General features: G+C 47.7%; 4 protein-coding genes and 1 long non-coding RNA gene across 10 annotated transcripts in view; 2 read left to right on the top strand and 3 right to left on the bottom strand.

The window, feature by feature from the left end:
* Positions 1–115: 115 nt before the first annotated feature.
* LOC119026749 (profilin Sal k 4.0301-like) lies at positions 116–2,155 on the bottom strand. Of its 2 annotated transcripts, none has more exons than XM_037111285.1 (4): positions 1,869–2,155; positions 1,587–1,711; positions 504–687; positions 116–321 (listed from the first exon to the last, which is right to left on the bottom strand). In XM_037111285.1, the coding sequence occupies exons 2-4, from the start codon at positions 1,701–1,703 to the stop codon at positions 230–232; spliced, it is 393 nt and encodes a 130-aa protein (XP_036967180.1). In that variant the 5' UTR covers positions 1,704–1,711; positions 1,869–2,155; the 3' UTR covers positions 116–229. The 2 variants fall into 2 exon arrangements, with proteins under 2 accessions (XP_036967180.1, XP_036967179.1); XM_037111284.1 differs by having other exon boundaries at positions 1,587–1,718; positions 1,869–2,140.
* Positions 2,156–2,913: 758 nt separating this feature from the next.
* On the bottom strand, positions 2,914–9,555 carry slc25a11 (solute carrier family 25 member 11). 2 transcript variants are annotated; one of them, XM_037111235.1, is made up of 8 exons: positions 9,351–9,555; positions 5,901–6,053; positions 5,578–5,784; positions 5,404–5,494; positions 5,009–5,099; positions 4,732–4,831; positions 4,569–4,620; positions 2,914–3,309 (listed from the first exon to the last, which is right to left on the bottom strand). In XM_037111235.1, exons 1-8 carry the CDS (start codon positions 9,413–9,415, stop codon positions 3,154–3,156), a joined length of 915 nt encoding a protein of 304 aa, XP_036967130.1. In that variant the 5' UTR covers positions 9,416–9,555; the 3' UTR covers positions 2,914–3,153. The 2 variants fall into 2 exon arrangements, with proteins under 2 accessions (XP_036967130.1, XP_036967131.1); XM_037111236.1 differs by lacking the exon at positions 9,351–9,555 and adding an exon at positions 8,761–9,274.
* An 834-nt stretch (positions 9,556–10,389) lies between these two features.
* Positions 10,390–13,159, top strand: LOC119026730 (motile sperm domain-containing protein 1-like). Of its 2 annotated transcripts, none has more exons than XM_037111254.1 (6): positions 10,390–10,495; positions 11,589–11,915; positions 12,008–12,083; positions 12,162–12,466; positions 12,595–12,750; positions 12,846–13,159. In XM_037111254.1, exons 2-6 carry the CDS (start codon positions 11,681–11,683, stop codon positions 12,872–12,874), a joined length of 801 nt encoding a protein of 266 aa, XP_036967149.1. In that variant the 5' UTR covers positions 10,390–10,495; positions 11,589–11,680; the 3' UTR covers positions 12,875–13,159. The 2 variants fall into 2 exon arrangements, with proteins under 2 accessions (XP_036967149.1, XP_036967150.1); XM_037111255.1 differs by lacking the exon at positions 10,390–10,495 and adding an exon at positions 10,610–10,629.
* A 603-nt stretch (positions 13,160–13,762) lies between these two features.
* LOC119026710 (voltage-gated potassium channel subunit beta-3-like) overlaps positions 13,763–27,976 on the bottom strand; it is a 22,906-nt gene continuing 8,692 nt past the window's right edge. For all 3 annotated transcript variants that reach the window (XM_037111209.1, XM_037111210.1, XM_037111211.1), the window contains 13 exons: positions 26,253–26,296; positions 26,081–26,118; positions 25,867–25,946; positions 24,911–24,955; positions 24,453–24,497; positions 23,703–23,746; positions 21,890–21,976; positions 21,582–21,667; positions 21,084–21,204; positions 20,414–20,508; positions 19,873–19,993; positions 15,056–15,144; positions 13,763–14,891 (listed from right to left, as the gene is read on the bottom strand). In XM_037111209.1, coding sequence (XP_036967104.1) covers positions 14,799–14,891; positions 15,056–15,144; positions 19,873–19,993; positions 20,414–20,508; positions 21,084–21,204; positions 21,582–21,667; positions 21,890–21,976; positions 23,703–23,746; positions 24,453–24,497; positions 24,911–24,955; positions 25,867–25,946; positions 26,081–26,118; positions 26,253–26,296 — 988 coding nt within the window. In that variant the 3' untranslated portion in view covers positions 13,763–14,798. The remainder of the gene's footprint in view (positions 14,892–15,055; positions 15,145–19,872; positions 19,994–20,413; positions 20,509–21,083; positions 21,205–21,581; positions 21,668–21,889; positions 21,977–23,702; positions 23,747–24,452; positions 24,498–24,910; positions 24,956–25,866; positions 25,947–26,080; positions 26,119–26,252; positions 26,297–27,976) is intronic.
* LOC119026765 lies at positions 15,028–21,702 on the top strand. Its single transcript, XR_005077233.1, has 3 exons — positions 15,028–15,159; positions 21,100–21,242; positions 21,596–21,702. It is a non-coding gene; the product is annotated as an uncharacterized LOC119026765 (long non-coding RNA).

The following is a 27,976-nucleotide window of genomic DNA, read 5'->3' on the forward strand; positions in this document are numbered from 1 at the left end:
GCAATTATAAATCGAATGAAAAGTTCTTCCCTGCTGAAAAAAACACCACATATGCTGGTCCTGCTGGTGACCAGTCACTAGTGGACCCGTTTCTGTAGTGAGTGACGCACACAGCTTGAATGTTGAAAACCTTTTAATTCATCCCTTTATGATAACAGACATCATGCAGCACAGACGTCATTGCCGTGAGCTCAGATGCAAACAGGTGGAAGTTGTCGGCCATCTTGTTTCAGAGATCACATTTCTTCAGGTGGGAGGTCATGTTCTCCACAGAGATGCCCACACTCCTGTATCCGGGCTTGCCGAGACCTATGACCAACGCTGTGGACGCAGAGACAGACGGTTCACACAGGACAATCAAACTTTATGTAAACACAGGCAGAAGCACAGAGACAGACAGACAGACAGGATGACAGACAGGACAACAGACAGACAGGATGACAGACAGGACAACAGACAGCCAGGATGACAGACAGTGAACTGTGACTCTCCATAGCTCTCACCTTTAGTGCTGAAGCCGATGACCAGCGGGCTGCTTTCGTTTATCATTGTGTTTTTCATGGTGACCAACGTCATCAACTTGATCTTATTACTCGCCTCATTTGTGATGACCATGGCTTTAACTCCAGCCAAAGTAACCGTGCTGCCATCCCCAGGCTCACCACACACCGCCTTTATTTGATCTGACTGAGAGAGACACATGTCAGTGAGCTGCATGTAAATTCAGCCTGGAATACAAACATGAAGCGAACCAGCAACACAGCATCACCAGACTCCATTTAAAAAATGCTCAATTTAGTGAGTTGTTGAGTTAGAAGAAACATTATAAACTTTGTGAAACACTCTGACTAACTCTTCAGGTCTTATTTCCATTTTTTATTTTCCTTGTAGAAGCTGTCAGATTGTGGTGTCTGAACACAGTTTACTCTGAGTTCACATCACTATCAGACTGTGAACAACCCTGATGTCAACACAGTAAATCTGTGAATACAAAAGTTTCCATGAAAACAAAATAATCCTTCCCAGCAAACTCTGAAGCTATTTAACGAGACCAGAACAACTTCAGGTAAACCCATGAAGAACCAACCGAACACACAGAATCACCCACACTGACCTCAACAGTTGAGAACTTAAATCAGATTTGGAGCTCAGCTGTAGGATTCTACACAGTTCTGCTGGGCTGGGAGGGGTGAGCTCATTGTTTTAGAAGAGATCATTATCATTGCTCTGCTCTCTGAGGATCCTCAGGCTAAAACTGACATCAGAAGACATGAAAATTGTTCTTTCATGTGTTGTGAGTGGGACAAGGCGGCTCAGCAGCGCCTCTCGTGTGTTTCAGCACAGCAGCCCTCACCACACGCCTCACACGCCTCAACAAAACAGGTCAGGATGCGTGTCACGCCAAGATCTACAAAAAAGTCTTGGTGCCGTCGCCTAAACCCAACAGGAAGTCAGCCATTTTGAACTGAGTATTTATGTGAACACTGACAGGAGTTAGAGCACCAGTCCAACAGGAAACACTGAACAACTGTGTGTGTGTGTGTGTGTGTGTGTGTGTGTGTGTGTGTGTGTGTGTGTGTGTTTACCGTAATGCCAGTAAACATGTCCGTGGCGGCCCAGACCCGACCTTCTGTGCCACAGATGGCAGCTGCAGCGATCTCTGGATTTCCCATCAGACTGTCAATGAACCCCTGCCACGACATGCTGATCGCTGATCACTAACACACACACACACACACACACACACACACACACACACACACACACACACACACACACACACACACAGAGTGAGTTACTAACAGTGTCTGAATGAGACGGAGACTCACAGCTCTGATCAGACTGTGTGTGAGAGCAGCTCAGCTTACCTGTGCAGGTGTGGTCTCAGGTGTGCTGCAGAGGGAAGGCAGGAGGCGAATGCAGTAACACCGAAAACCAGTTGGCTGTTAAACCTGCCACACCTCCTGTCAGGTGGAGGGGGGAGGTGTCACCTGTGGAGGCGGTCAGTAGAACTTTGGATCAATCACAAGAAGCTGAGCACACGTTTGGACCTGAAGGTGAAAAGATGTCTGACGTGACTCTGAGAGAACTTTTATTCTCTCTCTTTTATTCGCTCAGAAACATTCAGGAATGACGTCACAGAGACATTCTTCCTGGCTCGCTGCTGGTTGTCTTGGTGGGAAACATCGTCCCAACCCCCAGTGCATGCTGGGACACACACACATTCCTCCCAGCTGCACACCCAGTATTAGATCACAGCCCTCGCGGCCTGGAGCAGCAGGTCTGAACGCTCCTGAGGCTGGCAGCTGGTTCTGTATCCTCCTCAGCTTCTGCTCGCTGCTGGGCTGCTGGGATATTTACATTCTCTACAGGTGACATTCATGTGTGACTCTGGACCAATGGCAGCAGGCCATCTGACAACGAGCCGGTTGCGACGTCCACACACCCAGCACAGCACAGAGAGCCCGTAACAATGAGGTGGAGCCAGATCCTGCAAGACCGGATCAGCTCGTTCCTGCCTGGAGGCGTCGACAGTTTCTGTCCAAACACCGCGTCTGTCTCTCTGTCTGTCTCTGTATGAAGTCAGCTCAGGTGTGGATCTCTCGTCTTCCTCCTGCACGTGTCCAGGCGTCCGACAGTTCAGGTCCCTCAGGCCTCATGATGTTCATCACACTGACAGAAAGCTTTCTATATTTACAAAACACTTTTCACGTCTAATTGTTCACAGGCACACCTGCCACATCCAACATGACACGATCTGAGGAAGGACAGAGGATCAAACTTATCCAGATGTGATCCTCGTCTATGACCTCGTCACTAGATGTCGCCAAACACTCCACATGTCACACGCTGCGCCTTTAAGACGAGCCTGCCAAGAAAACTACCATTCACACAAAGTGACACAAAACAGACTGAGGATCAAACACTTTATTCAGTTTCTCCCATGATGCAGTGTGCCGTCAGGTCGGGGGGAGGGGCATAATTCTACAAATAAGACTCATTATTACGAGTTATTGACGTTAACATCACTACATGATGATCGGACTTCATGTATCCACCATTCTTTACAAAAGACTGCAGTTCACTGTGGTTCATCCAAAACACTGTGTGTGTGCGTGTGTGTGTGTGCGTGTGTGTGTGTGCGTGTGTGTGTTAGCGGTCGAGGATGTAGGTCTTGTACGACTTGTTCATCTGCTCCAGGAAGATGAAGGTGAGCACGGTGTGGGGGCCGAGGCGGGCGTAGTACGGAGTGAAGCCTTTCCACAGAGAGAAGAAACCTTCAGAGCGAATGACTCGCATCAACACCTCCTGATGGAGCCACACACAGGAAGCAGAGAAGAAGAAGAAGCGTCAGCAGCAGGAACAGTCTACAGACGAGGATCACTGACACCCGCCTTAGTGACGGACAACTAGGGCTGCACGATGTTGGAAAAACTGACACTGTGATATTTTGTCACCCTGTGATATATATTGCGCTGTGAAAAAAATAGAGGAATTTTCATCAGATGACCTGAGCAGCACTTTATGTTACGCTGCACTGCTGTGGCCTCTGTCTGTGTTTCAGAGATATTCTTGTTATCTTTTATTACTTGCTTTTATTGTGCTGGGACCTGAGTACATGTTTCCTTCTATCATGTTCATACGTGAACTGAATGACAATAAACAAAACTTTGATCCGTTTGAGCTCTCTGTCTTAAAATGGAACATTCTAGCTTCATGGTTACATTAAGTAATTAACAATGAGTGATGAACCGGTTATTCAACGACTGAAATCTGTTTTTTGGTTTGGACGACAGTCAGATCTGACTTTGCATTCGTCGTCCTGAGCTGTGTGGCAGAGTCCTGCACGGGTTCAGGTACCTGCGAGCACAATCTGGATGAAACGGGTGAAAAATAATGAACTGTGTGCAACACAGGTGCGGGTCGGACGCCTGGAGAGCTCAGGTCAGGTTTTGTGAGTCAATAAATAATTATTATTACATTACATCTACAAAAATACACCTGCACTTCATATGAGCTCATGCCTGCCTGCAGGCTCCCAGAACTCCCATTCCCCACGCTGGCTTACTTTCATTTTCAAAACTTGTGTCTGTCTAATTTTCCTTCAGGTGCGGGTCGGGCATCAGTATCAGTTCCTAGCGGGTCGGCTTGGGTGCAGAATGTAATTTGTGCTACTGTCGGAAAACGGGTTGGATGCAGTTTTAAGTAGGGAGAGTACAGGCGGGTTTACAAAATAAGACCCGTGCAGGACTCTGCTGTGTGGTACTGACGTAAATGGTCAAACTAATTAGTTGTGTTACCTCTCGCTGTGGCACAGAACACGTGTTTGGTCAATATCATCCTTCTTGTAGCCGAAATAAGTCTTCAGTCTGCTTCAGCACACTGATTAAGAACCAATGTGATGGATCGCTGTGTGTGTCAGGTACCCTTGAAATGAGATGAGTTCATTTGCCTCCTACATCAGGCTCTGCGATGTGACTGCTGCACACGCGTACATCACGATGACGATGCGCAAACGATATATCGTGCAGCTCTGCCGACAACACCGACTTCACTCTGAGACTCACCAGACCGTTCTTGTACTCCGGCTTCCCGTCGATCATCTTCATGTTCTGAATCCTGACGAACAAACAGGAAGCAGACACGTCAACAGAACGTCTGATATCAGCAGAGGACAGAAAACAACCAATCACAGCAGCAGGTGGAGCCAACGTCAGCTCAGAGTCTCACCTGGTCTTCACAATGTCCACGGGCATCGATGCTGCCGTGGTAACCAGACCGCTAATCATGCTAGCACAGAAATGACACAGAATATCGTCCCCGAAATAACCTGAAAACAAACACACACACACACACACACACACACACACCATTAAGCCTTTAGTCACAATAAAGCACTGCACATAGCCCCAAGCTGACAGAGCTGTTAGCTTTGAGCTAATGGAGCCGTTAGCTCCGGGTTAGAGACATACAGGCTGGAGAGTCGGGTTCATGTTCTGCTGTGTACCTGAGTCGAGCAGCGCCTGTTTGGACTGAGAGTAGGAGGCCAGCTGAGCTGCGTTAACCACCACCGCTCGAGCCATGGTGGGAACACACCCCTACACACACACACACACACAAACAAAAGGATTAAACAATGTAATAATGATCATTAATATCATATTATCATGTTCTCTGGTATTCAAGCTTCAGTATTTCATTTTCTTGTTGAATAATGAAGTCAATTTCCCAAAGACTCGTAATAATCAGAGACAGCGTTTGTTTGTAGAGCTGCAGCTACAGATCATCAGCCATCAGCTGTGAGCAGAGAGCAGTTGCTGGCGGAGCAAACAGTCGTCAGGGATTTAAACTGCTGTGTCTCTGCGGCGGGATGATGGTCTGAGGTCAGTGTCGGAGGCTCACCCTCCACAGCGTGGTGATGCCTTCTTCTCTGGTGATCCGGGCCAGAGCGTTGAAGACGTTGGTGTAGCCTCTCCTCTGGTCTGCAGGCATCCTGGAGACAAACACATGTTTTCACTGCGCCCATCAGCTGATCTGAGAGGACGGACACACAGACGGGCGGAGGCGGCGTCTCACCGTCCGTCGGCCGTCATCCGGATCAGCGCCACCTCTGCTGGCGTCCCGACGAACGCTCCTGTGGCTCCGGCTGTCATACCGATCAGAGCCTTGAGGAGGAAGTTTGGCGGCCGCCCGTCAGCACTGGTCATCTTCTCAAACAGGATGGTGTAGATGCCCAGACGGGTCGTCGTGTACGTCGCCTGACGCAACAGACCTGCCGACAGACTGACACAGAGACACAACCACACACCGTTTTCATTTCCATCAGGATCAGAGTGAATGATTAGATATAATGCAGCAGGTGGAGCAGCAGGTGGAGCGGCAGGTGGAGCGGCAGCTACCCGGTGTAGATGCCTCTGACTCCTTCATTCTTCAGGATGGAGAACAGAGCATGGAAGCTGGTTTTGTACTCGCGAGCCTTCGTGCCCTGACCGCTCAGCTGCATCCGGTTCTTCACCAGGTCCAACGGCTGCACGAAGACCGTTGCACCCATCCTGGAGAGACAGACAGGCATGTTCAGAGAGACAGACAGGCATGTTCAGAGACAGAGAGACATGTTCAGAGAGACAGACATGTTCAGAGAGACAGACAGGCATGTTCAGAGACAGACAGACATGTTCAGAGACAGACAGACATGTTCAGAGACAGAGAGACATGTTCAGAGAGACAGACATGTTCAGAGAGACAGACAGGCATGTTCAGAGACAGACAGACATGTTCAGAGACAGACAGACATGTTCAGAGAGACAGACAGACATGTTCAGAGACAGAGAGACATGTTCAGAGACAGAGAGACATGTTCAGAGACAGACAGACATGTTCAGAGAGACAGACAGACATGTTCAGAGACAGACAGACATGTTCAGAGAGACAGACAGGCATGTTCAGAGAGACAGACAGACATGTTCAGAGAGACAGACAGACATGTTCAGAGAGACAGACATGTTCAGAGACAGACAGACGTGTTCAGAGAGACAGACAGACATGTTCAGAGAGACAGACAGACATGTTCAGAGAGACAGACATGTTCAGAGACAGACAGACGTGTTCAGAGAGACAGACAGACATGTTCAGAGAGACAGACAGACATGTTCAGAGACAGACAGACATGTTCAGAGAGACAGACAGGCATGTTCAGAGACAGACAGACATGTTCAGAGAGACAGACATGTTCAGAGAGACAGACATGTTCAGAGAGACAGACATGTTCAGAGACAGAGAGACAGGATGTCACTGTGAACAACAGATGTGTGTTGAAGTCAGCAGTAGGAGAGCTGAAGAACAACTCTGGATGACGACTGTGTGCAGCAACAGTGTTTAGTTGTGGAACCGGCTCCTCCACCAGAACTGATCCTGCATCAGTCATCCACCTGATGCCGTTGGGTTTCTAACAGTGAACATAATCCTTCATAATCTGCCCAGCGACGGAACATCACATGGTGACATCACATGGTGACATCACATGGTGACATCACATGGTGACATCACATGGTGACATCACATGATTCATGGTCAGCCCCACACACTGGACCTACTGTGCGCATTAAAGCACAGAAGAAGAAAAATCACCCAATCAGAGGAGAGTGAGAAGCACAAAGGCTGAATGTAGACGTCAGTGCTGAAGTCCACCACAGGCCCGAAGTCCCACCAGAGGCCCGAAGTCCACCAGAGGCCCGAAGTCCACCACAGGCCCGAAGTCCCACCACAGGCCCGAAGTCCCACCACAGGCCCGAAGTCCACCACAGGCCCGAAGTCCCACCAGAGGCCCGAAGTCCACCAGAGGCCCGAAGTCCACCAGAGGCCCGAAGTCCACCACAGGCCCGAAGTCCACCACAGGCCCGAAGTCCCACCAGAGGCCCGAAGTCCACGTTTCACCCCCAGTGCTGCTCATGGAGGCTCCACAAGATTACCCAGAATGCATCAAAACATGTGTGAACAAGTTAAAAACAACAGTGAGAACTGGACGAATACTTTACAGGCTGTCATCCACACAGTGTGTGTGTGTGCACAGTGTGTGTGTACGTGCGCAAACTGAAGTCAGCAGCTGTCACACACACACTCCTGCAGAGGTTCACGTGCACGCTCCTTGAAGCAGGCCTCGTGCACGCTCCTGGGATGTTTGAGAGTGTGTGTGAGGGTCGTGACATTTAAAGGACACACAGACCTGCTGCTCTGTTCACTCACGGTCTACACTCCAACGCCGTACCCACAATGCATCAGTGAGATCTAGATGATGTTCTGCTCAGAACCTTTGAATCACAGCTCAAGTTATTCTCCTCACTTATGTGACGTCTGAATCATCTTAAACACGTCGTTTATTTAGTTTCTACACAAACATACTGAACATGAACCGTAATACAAATGTTCAGTATATTACTTCATTTGTATCAGAAACGGTTTATGTATGTATCAGTATTTATAAATATTTTTATTTTCATTTTCATAAATTTACTTTTTTATTTACTAACCCTATAATTACTTGTTTGGTCTGCAGATGATTATTAGTCCTCTGCATTTTATTTAGTCCTCCAAAAACATATTTATATATATTCTTTACACCCATTTTATGTGATGTCATGTTTAAAATGTGATGTCATAAATCAACCCCTGAAGAAGGAGGAACTAAATGAAAGCTGAATAAACAGGCAGGAGACATGAAGGGACATGAATCTAGAACAAAAGTGCTCATGTGTGTTCTGGACTGTCTCCTTAACTCAAGTTTATACTGAGCTCACATGACGGTGGAGTCTGCCGGCTCTGATTGTTATCTGATCACAAACTGCACTCTTCTTCAGGTCCAGTGAGCTTCAGTGGCACCAGAACCAAACATCATCATCATCATCATCATCATCATCATCATCAACAACAACAAGAAACAAAAGAAAGAGAAAGATTTTACTGCTGGGTTAGGGTTAGGGTTTGATGAGAGGACCCATCATGGATGTATTAAAGGAGCCTGAGTGCAGGTCACAGACCAGGTGTGTTACACCTTTACATAACCTCAGAGCTAGCGGTAGCATGCTAACAGCCTACCTGCTGGGTGGTTCAGGTTAGTGAAGCTAAACACGAGCGACCTGAAGGAGACCTGACAGCTAGCCGAGCTGCTAACATGGCCCGCAGTCTGAGCACTGACGGTGTACAGACCGTCCACATATCAGATGCTAACGAACAAACTGTTCCAACAGGTGTGCAAACATTCACCTGGCTAACGTTAACTAGCTGCCTCGGATAGCTAGCATTACCATGCCGCTAGTCGCTACCTGCAGTCACCAGATAAGCAGAATACTTCAGATGTGTCGTCCTGTTTCTCTCCGAGTCAAGTCAGATTATCGATTATTACAGTTACACAACAAGGGGAAGAGAGCACGGACCGAGCACAGCTAGCTTAAAGGCTACTAGCGGTACAGTATGCTTCATAACACCGGAGTGTGTTTGAGTGTGTGTCCAGTGCAGAAAGTGTCCCCTGCAGCGCTGACTCCGTCGGTAACGTCACGTTTGATTCTGGTTTGTGAACGGGTCAGTGTGAGCGGAGACACTAATCGACGAGGGAGCAGAGTTTGACATGACACCGGCCCTGCGCTGCTGCCAGTGACTGACAGCTAACAGCTAACTGTGCAGCCGGTACAGTCTGGAGGAAGCAGACAACAGGTGGTTTTAATCAGAATAGCATGAATGTTTGTTTCTGGCGGGGGAATTTAACCAGCATCCTCCGGCAGCTCGTGAACTCCTCTGTGAGCAGTCCTGACCGCTGAGATTAGCACATTAGCATGTGAGCTAGCAGCAGTACCTACCCGGCCAGTCCTCCGAACAAGAACTTGATGGCCTTCGGAGAGGTCTTGGGCTTTGCCTCCGCCATGTTTCCCCGGTCAGATTCCTGCTGCCTGTGTGCCTCTGAGCCGGACGGTCCACCTGCTCTCTAGCCGGTACAGAGGTGCAGCAGCCGGGGCAAGGTGACTCTGTGGAGCGGGCACATCCGGGGACGCGACGCCCGGTGGACCAATCAGGAGGCGAGGACGCAGAGCATGTTACGGGTCGCATCAGCAGCTCGTTAATCTGAACTCCATCTTCTAAAGTCAGCTGTCATTCAAGCGTTTGTGTGAAAATCAAACATTGAGAACTGATGCTGGAGCTGAATTTACATTGTGTCGCTCAGACAGACGGACGGAATGTCTTTTTAGCTGCTCTTTGTTTACAACAGCTCATTTAATCAGTGTCTTCAGGGATAATAATGTATGTCCGACAGCACCTGAAGGCAGCAGCCGCTCTGGCGTAAACAATGACAGAAATAATTTATGAAAGGTCTAAAATTATATTAATCATCTAGATAATAATAATAATAATAATAATAATAATAATAATAATAATAATAATGATGATGATGATGAAGATGATGATGATGATGATGATGATGATGATAATAATAATAATAATAATAATAATAATAATAATAATAATAGGGTAAGGGACGAACGTTTTAGTAAAAGTTAATTGAACTACAATAATGGAAAAACAATAAACAAATTAAAACATCATTTTAAAAAAGAAATAATGCAAACACATGACGACCTCTTTCAAAGCTAATATCTTATTGTTATTAATGTAAATCAGCTAACGTATATAAAATGTCAGCCGCATGAATAGTTGTAATGATTCTCATCATTAGGAATGATGTCATTAGATACAACATCATTGATAATAAACGCTGATTTTTGAAAAGGTATATTTAACGAAATGTAACAGTTATTTAACATCAAATCAATTTCGATGAACAGTGTACCGATATAAAATGTGGTGAACGTTAATAATAATAACTGACGTGACAGACATCCAATAGAAAGCCGCCTCCGTCTCTGTCTTCACGTCCATTGGTCAGTGGACCTGGAGGGCGGGACCTGTCAGATGCAACAGCTGGTTGAGGAAGTAGAGACATCGGGCGGTGAGTAGAGACATTAAACTGTTTCCTACCGAGCAAACTGCAGTCTGACCTCATTAACTAACAATCGTCAAGGCTGTCAGCATTTACAGCAGCTGCTGACGTGTCTGCTGCGTCACGTCTCCGTCATGGTCACGGTAATTTGACGGGTCGGTGTGACGGATTAGCCTCAGCTAGCCTCCAGCTAAAGTTAGCACAGTTTGCTGCTGGTCGGCTGTTTCCTGACTTTGTTATTACAGTCAGTGTCGTATACGACACATCATACATCAGACAATATACAATATATAGCATACATCATAAAATAGTATACGTCATACAATATATAGCATACATCATATAAAATAGTATACGTCATACAATATATAGCATACATCATATAAAATAGTATACGTCATACAGTATACATCGGGTACTCAGATACAAATCTTAAAGGTCCATGTGTTGAGGTCGGTCAGGCCACAGGCAATAATACTGTAATATTCAAAACAAAATGTCCTTTTCATTCAGAACAACAACAAAAATACGAACTAAAATAAAATGTCATTTCCATTTTGACATAAATTAAAATGTATAGTTGAATATTTCCTCTTTTTGTTTGCCTTCAAACATTGTGTCCATCACCTCAGTCCACACCACTCTCAGTGAGCACTGTTGCTTTTTGTTGTTGTGTCAGAGATGTGACCAGAATCCTGCTTGCAGCTTGATATGATGATTTCAGTGCATTTATTTTTGTTGTTCGTACTTCTGAATTTTGAGGAAATGTCTCCTCAAAATCTCTACGCTTCGTCTCATGATGTCGTTTCAAACTGGAAATCTTCATCCCAGCTTCTCCTGGCGTATGAGGCACATGGGACTTGTGATGGTTGGAGGGAGAATGAAAGCAAATTTTTCATTCCATTCTTTTTTGAATTGCTGATTTTCACTGTCCACTTTTCTTTTAGCAGTATAGAAAGCATATGATATAACATACATCATATAACATACAACTGAAACTACAAGATTGCCAGGTTTACACACAACTTATGAGACTATTGTTAAGTTTTGTTTTGTAATGTCAGTCACTTTATTAATTAATTCCACTTTGTTCACTCTGCAGCAGGGGGCGATGCTGTGACATCACAACGCCAAGGCATCCAATGACAGCACTCGGATCATGGCTGCGCATGGGGCGCTGCACACGGTGGACCAATGAGAAGGAAGGACAGCCATGACGGACAGGGACGGGGCGGGAGGAGAGGGGAGTGGGCTCAGGCGGTGGTGAGACAGGTGGGGAGGGTGGAGACGGGCGGTGAGACGGGTGATGCGTCTCCACTTCCTGTCTTCCTGTTCCCGTCCGAGCTGCTGTTCTACTCTGAGCAGAGGAGCTCCCACAGGAGAGTGATCACTGTGTACAACCCCTACAGCTTCAGCCTGAGCTTCAAGAGTCAGTACCTGTCTGTCTGCTCACCTGTCTGTCTGTCTGCTCACCTGTCTGTCTACCCAGCTGACTGTCTCTGTACCTGTCTCTCTCTTCAGTGCTGTGTACAGCTCCCTCTCTCTACAGAGTGGTGGAGGCTGAGGGCAGCGTCCGGGCAAAATCCTGTGTTGATCTGTGAGTACACTGAGTTCTTCTTCACCAGTACTAAATATACTACTGTCAAACTGTGACATCACTTCCTGTTCCTGTCAGGGTGGTGCGTCACCTGGACGTGTCCCCTCGAAATGTGGGCCGCAGGGACCGGTTCCGCCTGGAGGTGAAAGGAGGAGGCCAGGTGGGAGGACGGGAGATCTGGGCAGAGCTGAGAGGAGGACAGGAGGGGGGAGGAGGAGGAGGAGGAGGAGAGGATGAAGAGGAGGAGGAGAAGAAGAAGAGGAAACGAGGAGGAGGAGGAGGGGTGGAGAAGAGGACAGGAGGACAGCAGAGGGCGCTGTCTGCTCCTCTGTCTCCTCTGCTGGTGCCCACACACACACACCTGCCGCTGCCTACCTGCACAGGTGAGACAGCACAAGTCAGGAGGGAGGAAACGCTATGAGAGAAGCAGTGCACTCTGGGACTTGTAGTTGGTGTTGTTGTTATGAACTTAACTTTAACACCTTTTCTGTGTGTTTGTGTGTGTGTGTAGCTGTGCGCACGGTGTCTCAGTGGGTGGTGTGTGTGGTGGTGGCGGTGCTGTGCGTCGCAGTGTTGATGCTCCCTCTGCACACTGAGAGCAGCTCTGTGGTTCCACGCTGCCTGCACGTCTCCACCAATCAGAAGCTGGTCTGCGCCTACACATTGGGTAACACACACACGCTCACACACACCCAATGTACAAAAACAACACAAGGAAAGGAAAGAAGGAGGGAGGGACTCACCTGTCTGTCTGTCTCTCAGGTCTTCTCACCATGGTGTTTCTACGGTAACCGGTGACATCACTCCGCCTCGCCCTCTGTCTGACTGACAGCTGCTCGACGCCGGTGACCTCTGACCTCCACACACAGACTGTGTCCATGAATGTAGCGTTAATAAACTTTATTTAAACCCTATCTGACACACAAGGGCGTCTCAGTGGGTCTCTGGATCAGTGGGAATGATCCTGTTAGTTCTGTTTGATTGACGCTGCCACTCTGTGTTCTGATCCGCTGGCCAGCAGGACACCATCCTGTGCTCGGCTCCAGAGCCTGAATAAAGGATCCCTGCTGATTAAAGCTCGTCTCATTTCCTCGCTGGTCCACCGTCATCTCTCAGGGTACATAGGAAGCCACTGCTGCTTTGCTTAGCTTAACTTAGCTTAGCCTAGCCTATCTTAGCTTAGCATTAGCACTGTAAACTGGTAAAACAGAGACGTCTGATTGGGCAAATGACAGAAGATGGAGTCAGTGTGGACGAGTGAGATGCTCCAACAGCTGATCAATAAAGTGCCGTCACTTATTTTCCCTTTGACATCTGATCCAAACAGCTCCACTCACCTGGACTCACTCACCTGGAGACACACACCTGTCAACGATCTCAGCCAATCAGTGTGAAGCACACACCTCAGTACCAGCACCAGCACTCCTGCTGGGTTAGGGTCACAGACAGACTGTGGTCGATGCCCCCTGCCGGTCGCAGACTGATGCAGAGCTCCACATGTTGATTTGAATAACTTTATTAGCATTCTCCAGTATTGTGGTTTACATCAGGGGACAGACTGTTAAACACAGTGAAACCATGTGACCAATCAGAAGCCACCATCACACTCACATGGTTCCCTCCAGAGGACAGTGATCAGTGACATCATGGAAAGGGGAACTAAACGTTAACAGGTGACATAGAATGAATAAGGGGTTTATTAACTAGCTTTATTTATAATGAGTGATGGAGATAAAACAGCTGATCAACAGAATTAGAAAACAATAAAATGTGCCTCACTGGATTGTTTGGTCATGTCATGGTTGTATTTTCTCATGTTTTATGTATTTATTTATTTATCACATGAACACTGAGTGTCCATAAATATCCTCAGTCCCTGAACACATCGCTGTGTTTCTGGTGAAATATGGTTTAAATAGATGCAGACAAAGAACGAATGGTGGATTATATGACGAGGTCAGTGAAAAGTCTTCAGACTACAGGAGCTACATTCATAAAATATAAATTTATACTCTATAGTAAATATACTCATTGATATACTGCAGTACTGTCGGAGGATACAGGAGAGTTCAGAGCCTCGTACGCACAGTCACCCCGGCTAACAGCACGCTTTTATTTTGAAAGTGAAGCAGCAGACTGTACAGAAGATCATCGTCGCCAAGGCAACAGAAACAAGATTTGACTCGACATGTTTGTGTTCCAGACGTTTATGTTTGGGGACTTGATCAGCTGTTTGTCTTTTGGCACCGACGAGCTTCCGTACGTCCACAGTCAGGACGGTTTTGATTGGCTGTCAGAATTGTGACCTGAGAAGAAACCAAAACATTTTTAAAGCAGAAATGAAACAGAATAGAAGACCGGACCGTCTCTTCTTCTGTGGTGTGGGGCTGATCAGTTTGATTGATCAGTAATAGATTGTGTATTGATCTGTAATGATGAGACTGTCCACACGAGGCTCTGCTCTGTCTTCAGGTTAATATAAGAATAAATATTTCTGATATATTTCTGATCGTCTGCAGAAGGTCAAGTCTCTCTGTGGCCTCCGTCTCCATGACGACGAGGACAACGAGGATCCTGTCCTCATACTTCCTGTCAGCCATCTTCTTCCCACTCTTTCCTGACCACTTGATTCAAGTTTTAATTTCCTTCTCCTCTTCCTCCTTGTCTTCCTCCTCCTCCTCTTCTTCTTCCTAATCCTCTCCCTGGTCTTCCTCCTCAGCTACGCGCCTCTTTCTTGCTGCTCCGTGGCTTGTTGCCGAGCAACGCGTCCATCTCTGCCATTAGGGGTGGAGTCAGCTGAGTCAGAACCTGCAGGAAACAGGAAGTGGTTTAAACAGCTGACCAATCACAGGCGTCGCTGTGGGCCGACAGATCTAACACAGCAGATCTCCAATTGATATTGTTAAGATAAAAATAATCCAAGTAGTAAAAGTACTCGAGTACATGTACTCAGTTTGCAGCAGTCACAGTACCTTGATGGAACCCAGGTTCTCCAGAAGCTGTTCTGTGTTTGAGACTCCGAGAAGAACCGAGCTGACACCTTCAGAACGAAGACACCACGCTGAGATGCAGACAGGTCAGAGACAGACGGGTCAGAGACAGACAGACGGGTTGGACACAGACAGACAGGTCAGAGACAGACGGGTCAGAGACAGACAGGTCAGAGACAGACAGACAGGTCAGAGAGAGACGGGTCAGAGACAGACAGGTCAGAGACAGACAGACAGGTCAGAGACAGACGGGTCAGAGACAGACAGGTCAGAGACAGACAGACAGGTCAGAGACAGACGGGTCAGAGACAGACAGGTCAGAGACAGACAGACAGGTCAGAGAGAGACAGACGGGTCGGACACAGACAGACAGGTCAGAGAAAGACGGGTCAGAGACAGACAGACAGGTCAGAAACAGACAGACAGGTCGGACACAGACAGACAGGTCAGAGACAGACGGGTCAGAGACAGACAGACAGGTCAGAGACAGACAGACAGGTCAGAGACAGACGGGTCAGAGACAGACAGACAGGTCAGAAACAGACAGGTCAGAGACAGACAGACAGGTCGGACACAGACAGACAGGTCAGAGACAGACGGGTCAGAGACAGACAGACAGGTCAGAGACAGACAGACGGGTCAGAGACAGACAGACAGGTCAGAGACAGACGGGTCAGAGACAGACAGACAGGTCAGAGACAGACAGACGGGTCAGAGAGAGACAGACGGGTCGGACACAGACAGACAGGTCAGAGAAAGACGGGTCAGAGACAGACAGACAGGTCAGAAACAGACAGGTCAGAGACAGACAGGTCAGAGACAGACAGACAGGTCGGACACAGACAGACAGGTCAGAGACAGACGGGTCAGAGACAGACAGACAGGTCAGAGACAGACAGATGGGTCAGAGACAGACGGGTCAGAGACAGACAGACAGGTCAGAGACAGACAGATGGGTCAGAGACAGACAGACAGGTCAGAGACAGACGGGTCAGAGACAGACAGACAGGTCAGAAACAGACAGGTCAGAGACAGACAGACAGGTCAGAGACAGACGGGTCAGAGACAGACAGACGGGTCAGAGACAGACGGGTCAGAGAGACAGACAGACGGGTCAGAGACAGACAGACAGGTCAGAGACAGACAGATGGGTCAGAGACAGACAGACAGGTCAGAGACAGACGGGTCAGAGACAGACAGACAGGTCAGAAACAGACAGGTCAGAGACAGACAGACAGGTCACAGACAGACAGGTCACAGACAGACAGACGGGTCAGAGACAGACGGGTCAGAGACAGACAGACAGGTCACAGACAGACGGGTCAGAGACAGACAGGTCAGAGACAGACAGACGGGTCAGAGACAGACGGGTCAGAGACAGACAGACGGGTCAGAGACAGACGGGTCAGAGACAGACAGACAGGTCAGAGACAGACGGGTCAGAGACAGACCGACAGGTCAGAAACAGACAGGTCAGAGACAGACGGGTCAGAGACAGACAGGTCAGAGACAGACGGGTCAGAGAGACAGACAGACGGGTCAGAGACAGACGGGTCAGAGACAGACGGGTCAGAGACAGACAGACAGGTCAGAGACAGACGGGTCAGAGACAGACAGGTCAGAGAGACAGACAGACGGGTCAGAGACAGACAGGTCAGAGACAGGTCAGAGACAGACAGACGGGTCGGACACAGACAGACAGTTCAGAGACAGACGGGTCAGAGACAGACAGACAGGTCAGAGACAGACAGACGGGTCAGAGACAGACAGACAGGTCAGAGACAGACGGGTCAGAGACAGACAGACAGGTCAGAGACAGACAGACGGGTCAGAGAGAGACAGACGGGTCGGACACAGACAGACAGGTCAGAGAAAGACGGGTCAGAGACAGACAGACAGGTCAGAAACAGACAGGTCAGAGACAGACAGGTCAGAGACAGACAGACAGGTCGGACACAGACAGACAGGTCAGAGACAGACGGGTCAGAGACAGACAGACAGGTCAGAGACAGACAGATGGGTCAGAGACAGACAGACAGGTCAGAGACAGACGGGTCAGAGACAGACAGACAGGTCAGAAACAGACAGGTCAGAGACAGACAGACAGGTCAGAGACAGACGGGTCAGAGACAGACAGGTCAGAGACAGACGGGTCAGAGAGACAGACAGACAGGTCACAGACAGACAGGTCAGAGACAGACAGACGGGTCAGAGACAGACGGGTCAGAGACAGACAGACAGGTCACAGACAGACAGGTCAGAGACAGACAGACGGGTCAGAGACAGACGGGTCAGAGACAGACAGACAGGTCACAGACAGACGGGTCAGAGACAGACAGGTCAGAGACAGACAGACGGGTCAGAGACAGACGGGTCAGAGACAGACAGACGGGTCAGAGACAGACGGGTCAGAGACAGACAGACAGGTCAGAGACAGACGGGTCAGAGACAGACAGACAGGTCAGAAACAGACAGGTCAGAGACAGACGGGTCAGAGACAGACGGGTCAGAGACAGACGGGTCAGAGACAGACAGACAGGTCAGAGACAGACGGGTCAGAGACAGACAGGTCAGAGAGACAGACAGACGGGTCAGAGACAGACGGGTCAGAGACAGGTCAGAGACAGACAGACGGGTCGGACACAGACAGACAGTTCAGAGACAGACGGGTCAGAGACAGACAGACAGTTCAGAGACAGACAGGTCAGAAACAGGTCAGAGACAGACAGACGGGTCGGACACAGACAGACAGGTCAGAGACAGACGGGTCAGAGACAGACAGGTCAGAGACAGACGGGTCAGAAACAGACAGGTCAGAAACAGACAGGTCAGAGACAGATAGACAGGTCAGAGACAGACAGGTCAGAGACAGGTCAGAGACAGACAGACGGGTCAGAGACAGACAGGTCAGAGACAGGTCAGAGACAGACAGACGGGTCGGACACAGACAGACAGGTCAGAGACAGACGGGTCAGAGACAGACAGGTCAGAGACAGACGGGTCAGAAACAGACAGGTCAGAAACAGACAGGTCAGAGACAGATAGACAGGTCAGAGACAGACAGACGGGTCAGAGACAGACAGACGGGTCAGAGACAGACAGGTCAGAGACAGACAGACAGACGGGTCAGAGAAAGACAGGTCAGAGACAGACAGACGGGTCAGAGAGAGACGGGTCAGAGACAGACAGACGGGTCAGAGACAGACAGACGGGTCAGAAACAGACAGGTCAGAGACAGACAGACAGGTCAGAGACAGACAGGTCAGAGACAGACGGGTCAGAGAGAGACAGACGGGTCAGAAACAGACAGGTCAGAGACAGACAGACAGGTCAGAGACAGACAGACAGGTCAGAGACAGACGGGTCAGAGAGAGACAGACGGGTCAGAAACAGACAGGTCAGAGACAGACAGACAGGTCAGAGACAGACAGACGGGTCAGAGACAGACGGGTCAGAGACAGACAGGTCAGAGACAGACAGACAGGTCGGACACAGACAGACAGGTCAGAGACAGACAGGTCAGAGACAGACGGGTCAGAGACAGACAGACAGGTCAGAGACAGACGGGTCAGAGACAGACAGGTCAGAGACAGACAGACAGGTCAGAGACAGACAGACGGGTCAGAGACAGACAGACAGGTCAGAGACAGACAGACGGGTCAGAGACAGACAGACGGGTCGGACACAGACAGACAGGTCAGAGACAGACAGACAGGTCAGAAACAGACAGGTCAGAGACAGACAGGTCAGAGAGAGACAGACGGGTCAGAGACAGACGGGTCAGAGACAGACAGACAGGTCAGAGACAGACGGGTCAGAGACAGACAGGTCAGAGACAGACAGACAGGTCAGAGACAGACAGACGGGTCAGAGACAGACGGGTCGGACACAGACAGACAGGTCAGAAACAGACAGGTCAGAGACAGACAGGTCAGAGACAGACAGACGGGTCAGAGACAGACGGGTCAGAGACAGACAGACAGGTCAGAAACAGACAGGTCAGAGACAGACAGGTCAGAGACAGACAGACGGGTCAGAGACAGACGGGTCAGAGACAGACAGACAGGTCAGAGACAGACGGGTCAGAGACAGACAGGTCAGAGACAGACAGACAGGTCAGAGACAGACGGGTCAGAGACAGACAGACAGGTCAGAAACAGACAGGTCAGAGACAGACAGACAGGTCAGAGACAGACAGGTCAGAGACAGGTCAGAGACAGACAGACGGGTCGGACACAGACAGACAGTTCAGAGACAGACGGGTCAGAGACAGACAGGTCAGAGAGACAGACAGACGGGTCAGAGACAGACGGGTCAGAGACAGACAGGTCAGAGACAGACGGGTCAGAGACAGACAGGTCAGAGACAGATAGACGGGTCAGAAACAGACAGGTCAGAAAAAGACAGGTCAGAGACAGACAGACAGGTCAGAGACAGACAGACAGGTCAGAAACAGACAGGTCAGAGACAGACAGGTCAGAGACAGACAGACGGGTCAGAGACAGACGGGTCAGAGACAGACAGACAGGTCAGAGACAGACGGGTCAGAGACAGACAGGTCAGAGACAGACAGACGGGTCAGAGACAGACGGGTCAGAGACAGACAGACGGGTCAGAGACAGACAGACGGGTCAGAGACAGACAGGTCAGAGACAGACAGACAGGTCAGAAACAGACAGAAAGGTCAGAGACAGACAGACGGGTCAGAGACAGACAGACGGGTCAGAGACAGACAGGTCAGAGACAGACAGACAGGTCAGAGACAGACAGACAGGTCAGAGACAGACAGACAGGTGTACCTATAGCGAGCTGGGCTGCAGTGCACTTCAGTCTGTCAGCCAGCAGGTGGAGCTCTTTGATTTTACTGAGCTGCTTCTTCCCTTCATCACTGCTGAGACGCTCCTTCAGCCAGGAGTAACCCTGAGACACAGACAGACAAACAGACAGACAGACAGTCAGACAGTCAGACAGACAGTCAGACAGACAAACAGGCAGACAGACAGACAGACAGACAGACAGTCAGACAGACAGACAGACAGACAGACAGACAGACAGACAGACAGACAGGCAGACAGACAGACAGACAGAGTATTGATCAGTACAGTTACAGGTGGTCTGTCTTTTTGTTGATGAATGTTTGTTTACCACTGATTGTTAAGCTGTGTGTGTGTGTGTGTGTGTGTGTGTGTGTGTGTGTGTGTGTGTGTGTGTGTGTGTGTGTGTGTGTGTGTGTGTGTGTGTGTGTGTGTGTGTGTGTGTGTGTGAGAGTGTGTGTGAGTGTGTGTGTGTGTGTGTGTGTGTGTGTGTGTGTGTGTGTGTGTGTGTGTGTGTGTGTGGGACCTTCATGGCAGCTCTGGAGCTCTCTGGGACGCCCTCGTTGTATTTGCCCGTCAGCAGCCCGCAGGCTAACGGAGACCAGGTCATGGCTCCGACACCTGAGGGACACACACACCTCATGTTGAGCCACCTCATTAGGCCAGTCTATATTTAGATCTGGACCTGAACAGCTGCCGTCCCCACAGACCTCAGCTGGGTCTCACCGGCTAAACCGCCACTGTGCAACAGGGCCTAGCTTAGCACGAAGACTAACAGCAGGGGGAACTGTTAGCTTAGCCCCATCAGAGGAGGAAAGAAATCATTGTATGTATCTGAGCTTCCAGACCATCCTGTCAGCTTACAGGCTACGCTAACACGGCATCACATAGTCTGCCGGGTCAAAACATTGAAGCTAACTTCAAGCTAACAGGAAGTAGACACTAACATTTAGCCCTGAGGTCAAAGTTCACTGATTCAAAAAAAATAGTATCACTCAGATATGATGTTTCTAGCCTAGCTTACCACAAACACCAGAAGTAGCAAGAAACAGTTAGCATAGCTCAAAAGAAAACAAACATGATGACATCATTTAAAATAAATACAATATAAATTGTTCCACTGTGTGTGTTTGTGTGTGTGTGTGTGTGTGTGTGTGTGTGTGTGTGTGTGTGTGTGTGTGTGTGTGTGTGTGTACCGATCTTGTGGTACAGTTCTGGCAGGTGCAGCTCCACTTTGTCTCTCTGGAAGTAATGATACTCAGCCTGCTCACACACCGGAGGAACCAGGTTGAACTGTCTCGCTATGGAGTACGCCTCCTGACACAGTCAGACAGACAGGCCAGACAGACAGACAGGTAAATTAATTCAGTTAATTAAAAGTTAATTTTCAATTAGAGGTCTTCTGAGGTTCTGTGAGATTCTATTGGGTTTGACCAAGGTGTTGTGAGGTTCTACTGGGTGTGGAGGTGAGCGGGGTGCAGAGGGCTCAGAAGGCGAGAACTACGATGTCTGAAGGTGTCATACTGTGTGTTGGTGCTGACACCTAATCCAGAACTCTGTGTGTGTTGCTTACTGAGGTTCTCTAGGGTAGCACGGAAAAGGCTACATCGACGTTCTGCTGACGTTCTCTAAGATTCTGTGAGGTTTTAGTAAAGGTCAGTGTAAGTTCTTTGAGGTGGTATGTTCTCTCTTACCATGATCTCCACAGCGTTCCAGCGGGACGTTCCCCAGTACATGGCCATACCCTGATCGATCACGAAGGTCATCGCACGGACCACTTCTGTAAACATCCACAAACAAACAGGAAGTGTTAGCAGCAGCTCCAGTGAAAGCTTCATGTTGATAAAGGTGTAAATCTGGTCTGAGATCAGGTTGTGATGTGTTAAACCAAGTCTCCAGAAGTGTTCTGTGGGCTATGACACTTCACCTGACTTAATATTATTGTGTGCATGTGTGTGTGTGTGTGTGTGTGTGTGTGTGTGTGTGTGTGTGTGTGTCTGACCCTCCATCGGTGCGTTGATGTCACTCCTGTTGGCGAAGACGATGTCCACATAGTCCAACTGTAACCTGAAGAGAGAGCCACGCAGTCCTGCCACACACACACACACGCGCACACACACACACACACACACACACACACACACACACACACACACACACACACACACACACACAAACCAACAACTTAATTAAATCAATTATTAGAGAAGCTGTTTTATTTTCAGCCCTGAAGGACAAAGCTGTCAGCTGTCAGTCATCAGGGTCCGGTTGGTCCCAACATGCCCTGGCTGTCCGTCTCAGAACTTGTGTCTGTTTGTCATTCTGGTGTTAATAAAGTTGAAAACTGAAATCCTTGGGCTGAGCTGCGATGACATCACAGCAGAGATGGTGTGCATGGACAGACGTATCACTCTGCGACAGGAACTCTCTCGGAGGTTCCGTCGACCTTGTGAAGGGCGGACTGGGTTTGTGTGTTGAAGATTATAACAACTGAACGGGTCTGCATAGAACAGTAACACAGTCAGTCACACAGAACCCTGATTATACTCCAATGTATACGTGCACACCTCTACTTAGTGCAGGTGTGTAGAGTGGACCTCTCCATGCTGACGACCCGGCTCACCGCCACTGCCTGGTGTTGTTATATTGATGTGTCCATCAAGTTTATGTAATGCTGTCGATATCAAGTCTCTAGATCACTGGTACCTTCTCACAGAACCACCACACAGACTGACAACAAACAAAAGACACAGCCGACCCAGTGATGCACTGATGGAGGACCGGTTTGAAGCAGTGTCCAGATGTTGGACTGGGTCTTCTTGTGTCTGATGGTTTCTGCTGCTCCAGGATCAGTTTGTTGGGTTAAATTTAGCATTTAGACTTTCAGAGAATGATTTAAGTCAACAGAGCAGGACAGATGACTGGTGCTGTGTGTGTGTGTGTGTGTGTGTGTGTGTGTGTGTGTGTGTGTGTGTGTGTGTGTGTGTGTGTGGTGTGTGTGTCTAATCCAGTCTTGGTGTGACTGAGCCTCTTAAAGCCTCGTCGTCCTCTGACAGCTGACAGAGGACACTCGTCTTTTCTTTCTGCATCGTATGAAACATTTTGTTCAAAGCAGCTTTAATAATGTCCTCCGTTCTTCCTGTCTCACTGCCGACTGGGTCTTTTTAGAAGACATAAGTTTGTCTGAGACGGGCCGATCCAAACGAGCCCTCTGGACCATCACTCCAGCCACCACGGTCCTGCTCAGTCCAAACTGACTGTAACAAAGACAGGCTCCCTAACAAGTCCTGGTGATGTAAAAACACTCCTTCTCTTTAGTTCAACACCAAACACATGACACAATCATATTCAATGACTTTTCTGTGTAATTGTGCATTTAATATATTTATCTGTTTAAAATATGTATTATTTAATTAAATGTAAATTTATTTCTGAAGGTTTTTCTCTCTCATGTGTATTTAGCCCCACTTTATTTACCCAAACATCTGTATATTATTTTACATCCAAAGTGTCATGAATAAATACAGGAGCAGGTAGAAACTGAAGTATTGACTCGTATTACACTTATTAATTTATTTACATATTTATTTATTAATTCAGCTAGTTTCATTTTACGCTGCATGTTCAGACCTTCATGTGCTGTTGTATATGAATATAATATATATAAACCTGTGAAGTGTATTGATCACATATTCAGACATTCAGTTACTCATTAATGAGTTTCTGGTTCTGGCAGAACCGGTCCTCCACACAGCTGCACCTACAGACATGGAGGACTCGGTGCTGTGTTGGGACCGGGCCTGAATGTTGTTTACCTTCGATGATGTGTTTTCGTGACAACCCCCGCTCTGTCTCCGCCCTGTCAACACACAAACACAAACTTTACTACACACTGTGCTGATGTGAGTGTGATGTGTGTACAGCAGCAGCAGTACAACAGCAGCAGCAGTACAGCAGCAGCAGCACAGCAGCAGCAGCAGTACAGCAGCAGCACAGCAGCAGTACAGCAGCAGCAGCAGCACAGCAGCAGCAGCAGTACAGCAGCAGCAGCAGCAGTACAACAGCAGCAGCAGCAGTACAGCAGCAGCAGCACAGCAGCAGTACAGCAGCAGCAGCAGCAGTACAGCAGCAGCACAGCAGCAGCAGTACAGCAGCAGCAGTACAGCAGCAGCAGCACAGCAGCAGCAGCAGTACAGCAGCAGCACAGCAGCAGTACAGCAGCAGCAGCAGTACAGCAGCAGCAGCAGCAGTACAACAGCAGCAGCAGCAGTACAGCAGCAGCAGCAGTACAGCAGCAGCAGCACAGCAGCAGCACAGCAGCAGTACAGCAGCAGCACAGCAGCAGCAGTACAGCAGCAGCAGCAGCACAGCAGCAGCAGTACAGCAGCAGCAGCACAGCAGCAGCAGTACAGCAGCAGCAGCAGTACAGCAGCAGCAGCAGCAGCAGTACAACAGCAGCAGCACAGCAGCAGCAGTACAGCAGCAGCGCAGCAGTACAGCAGCAGCACAGCAGCAGTACAGCAGCAGCAGCAGTACAGCAGCAGCAGTACAGCAGCAGTACTCACTGTCCTCCCCAGTAGATCTTAGTGGTCACCACATAACTGGACCTCCTGGCAGAGAGACACAGACAGAGAGAGAGAGAGAGAGAGAGACAGAGAGACTGTGTTGTGATTGTGTCCAACGCTGCCAGAAAAGTATAAATCTATAGTCAATTATGATATAAATCAATGAATGAACTAAAATACATATTTAAAATATATATTTAAAAAATAAATAAATGTAGATGTTCATGAATTAATAAAACAGGTAAGATTAAAACTTCATGTGATTCATGTGTTCACTCCTGTTCAGGCTATCACAGTGTTGACTTCTACTGGCTGACCAACATAAAGAAACACATAAATGAATAAGACTTAAAGTTTATGTCTTGACCTGATGGCCACTGTGTCGGTCTTCTCGCTCTATTAATAGTTCTGAACTTATTTTAAGTTTGATTGTGTCAGCAGAGTCAGCAGCTGTTTACCTCCATCCTTTCTTCTTCAGGATGTTTCCTAGCGTCGTCTCTGCCCTGAGACACAAACACACTGACGTTAGTCCAATTTCACATCCATACTTGAACTGGATCTCCAGAATTCACAATGAGCTCCAGCTGTTTCCCTGCTGGAAAAACCAGCACAGGCCACCATATGTTGTGTTGCTGGTTTTTCCAGCAAGGTCCTCTAATTCTGCAATTTATTAGCTCGCTGTTGCATGGTCACATGCTAACACAAATATATAAGCATGTTTGTCTGCCAATACGATGGCAGAAACTACCATTACCACTACCATTTACATTTGGTCACATAGTCTCCATTAATATATTCTGAATTAGCAGTTAGTGGCTAATGTTAGCATCTCCTGTTAGCATGTCCTGTTAGCAGCTCCTGTTAGTGTCTCCTGTTAGCATGTCATGTTTGCAGCAACTGTTAGTATCTCCCGTTAGCATGTCCTGTTAGCATCTCCTGCTAGCAGCTTCTGTAAGCATCTCTTGTTAGCAGCTCCTGTTAGCATCTCTTGTTAGCAGCTCCTGTTAGCATCTCTTGTTAGCATCAGTGTACTCATGGATGTACAGACATCTGTCACTGCTTCACTGTGATACTGAAGGAAACTCAAAACATGAAGAATACTAAGGGAGTTCTGAATGGTAGATTAATGGACCTTTATCCTGGATGTATATCAGAGATGATGATGTCAGCAGAAGTCACACTGAATCAGATCAACATGAGTTTCATGTCAAAGTGTTGATATTTCACTCAGTCAGGACTCTGCAGACAAGGCAGGTTTCTGTCCTGCAGAACGTCCTGAATCCTGAGTTACATTACAGACGAGCTGCTGCTGTGATGTTCGTCCTGCCTGAATGAGACTGTTTCATTTAGTTTTCATCTATACAGCAAAGTGAAAGTGTGCATAAAAGCAGACAGAAAGAGTTTTGAACTGTACCTCCCTGAGGCGTAAACCTCTGCTGTGTCGAACAAGTTCACTCCACTGTCGTACGCCACCGTCATCACATTCTCTGCCATCTACACACACACAGAGGCAGTAACCCACATTAATGTGTGCAGAAACCTCTAGTAATGGTTATGTAATTGTTTGTTCATGCGTTCAGCACACACACACTGTAACACACACACACACACACACACACACTGAATACCTCATCGGAGATCTGAGAGCCAAATGTCACCCATGTTCCTGTGAAAAGAGAAAGAACATCACTGATTGACTGTGTCAGATATATATGGAAGTGTGTCTTATAGTGTGTGTGTGTGTGTGAGTGTGTGTGTGTGAGTGTGTGTGTGTGTGTGTGTGTGTGTGTGTGTTCTCACCCAGTCCTAAGCAGGACACTCTCAGTCCAGATTTCCCAAGATTCCTGCAGAACAGTGAAATAAATCAGTTCAATTTAATTTGAATTTGATGCATCTTCAGTGTTTCCCCGACCCAATCAGAAAGGTTGAATTTTTCTGTTCTGTTCCTGTTGTGACGTCCCTGTGTTAAGTTTAGTTAATAAGATTAGAGAGAGAGAACTAAGTTGCATCCTTACAAACGTGGACACGTCAACACATTTGTCTCCAGCAGAACAAACGGGAGAAAAACGCGAGGACAAATAATACGTTATGAAAGGATGGAGAACATTAAACCCTCAGAGCTGCTTGTATAACATCAACCCTGCAATGCAAAATGTATTAAAGTAATCAACTTATATACAGTGAGTTCTTTTTTTTGGACACAGACACCCAGAAGAAACCAGAGTTTCAAGCTGGATGATTCAGCCTCTGTAAGAGCTACAATCACATCGGAGAGCTCTCTGGAAATGTTCAGCAGCAGAAAAAGTAAAGAGCTACATTAACAGAAGTACAACAAAAGTAATTAAATAATTCCTGCACGCAGTGATGCCACTGAAACAAACACTGTGACACATTTAAGCAGCAAAACTAAAAGTGTGAGTAATGAACTCCAAAGGACAGAAGAAACTCAGATTAAACTTTAATCTTCTGATATGAATATTTTTAGAAAGCTCTGATGGAGCTCAGGATTTGTCAGGAGAACAGCTGCTTTACTCCAAAATATTTCACTGTGTGAACCTGAACCGTGTGTGAAGAACAGAGTAGATTCAATATCATCAGATCAAGAGCGTTCCTTAAGCTGCTGTGCCTCATTAGGATAAACAGACTCCATGTTTCTACTCAAAGACAGAAAGAAGTTCATGTAGAACATTTGCTGAATTAACAAGAAGGTCCAAATAATGCAGAATGAGTCAGAGACAGAGTTTCACAGAGTTTATAAAGTGTCTCCAACTCAATAACTCGCTAAACTGACACATTTGTTAAGGGAGTCTGGGGACTTTCTCCACGGGGACAAAGAAGTCGCCTATATTGTTCCTGTTTAGTGTCTCTGTAACATGTGACATGTTTAGATCAATAACATGTTTCTTCTTTCATAAATGGAGTGTAAATGGTGAAATCAGTGTAAACAGTGAGTTCAAACAGCTGATCAATGTTGGCAGGTAAGACTTAAGCACTTTAGACACAGAAGCAGACAGGCTGGTACAGACATGCTGCCACAAACTGACACTTTTTACAAGGAGACAAACAACTTCAGCTGAAACATTTAATGCTGAATTTACAACAAGGACACAATGAGTCAGAATCTGTCAGAGACACAGTTTCATAATGTTATAAAGTTTGTTTTAACTCAATAACTCTTAAAATCACTACATTTGTTAATGGAGTCTGGTGATGTGTTGGTTACTGTCATGATGTATGACAGTGCAGACCTCTGAGAGAGAGAGATGTACATAGTCTCTCATTCAGAGAGAATATGGTGCATATGTCTTCTGTTTAATTCAATAGAACTGTAATTAACCTGATAAACAAATGTGTTAAAATGAAGATACGATATGCTTGGAGCGTTGATTGCCTGCTCCCTCCTGTCGCTTTATTTAAACCAATCAAGTCCTTCTTACCATTTTAGATTTCTTCAAAGAGCATGTCAAATGGCTGTGATCTGCGAGCTCACAATATTCCACCAATCATCAGACACTTCAGTCAGG

This window comes from Acanthopagrus latus, chromosome 10 (assembly GCF_904848185.1).
Source record: "Acanthopagrus latus isolate v.2019 chromosome 10, fAcaLat1.1, whole genome shotgun sequence".
In the NCBI taxonomy this organism is placed as follows: domain Eukaryota; kingdom Metazoa; phylum Chordata; class Actinopteri; order Spariformes; family Sparidae; genus Acanthopagrus; species Acanthopagrus latus.

Excerpts from the sequence above, each read along its gene's own strand:
- LOC119026730 (XM_037111254.1), top strand. The coding sequence starts at position 11,681 with ATGAGAAGGAAGGACAGCCATGACGGACAGGGACGGGGCGGGAGGAGA. Across the intron at positions 12,084-12,161 it reads GCAAAATCCTGTGTTGATCT|GGTGGTGCGTCACCTGGACG; the intron begins GTGAGTACACTG and ends TGTTCCTGTCAG. Across the intron at positions 12,751-12,845 it reads GGTCTGCGCCTACACATTGG|GTCTTCTCACCATGGTGTTT; the intron begins GTAACACACACA and ends TCTGTCTCTCAG.
- LOC119026749 (XM_037111285.1), bottom strand. The coding sequence starts at position 1,703 with ATGTCGTGGCAGGGGTTCATTGACAGTCTGATGGGAAATCCAGAGATC. Across the intron at positions 688-1,586 it reads ACATGTTTACTGGCATTACG|TCAGATCAAATAAAGGCGGT; the intron begins GTAAACACACAC and ends TGTCTCTCTCAG. Across the intron at positions 322-503 it reads CATCGGCTTCAGCACTAAAG|CGTTGGTCATAGGTCTCGGC; the intron begins GTGAGAGCTATG and ends CTGCGTCCACAG.
- slc25a11 (XM_037111235.1), bottom strand. The coding sequence starts at position 9,415 with ATGGCGGAGGCAAAGCCCAAGACCTCTCCGAAGGCCATCAAGTTCTTG. Across the intron at positions 5,100-5,403 it reads GCATCACCACGCTGTGGAGG|GGGTGTGTTCCCACCATGGC; the intron begins GTGAGCCTCCGA and ends GTGTGTGTGTAG. Across the intron at positions 4,621-4,731 it reads GTGGACATTGTGAAGACCAG|GATTCAGAACATGAAGATGA; the intron begins GTGAGACTCTGA and ends TTTGTTCGTCAG.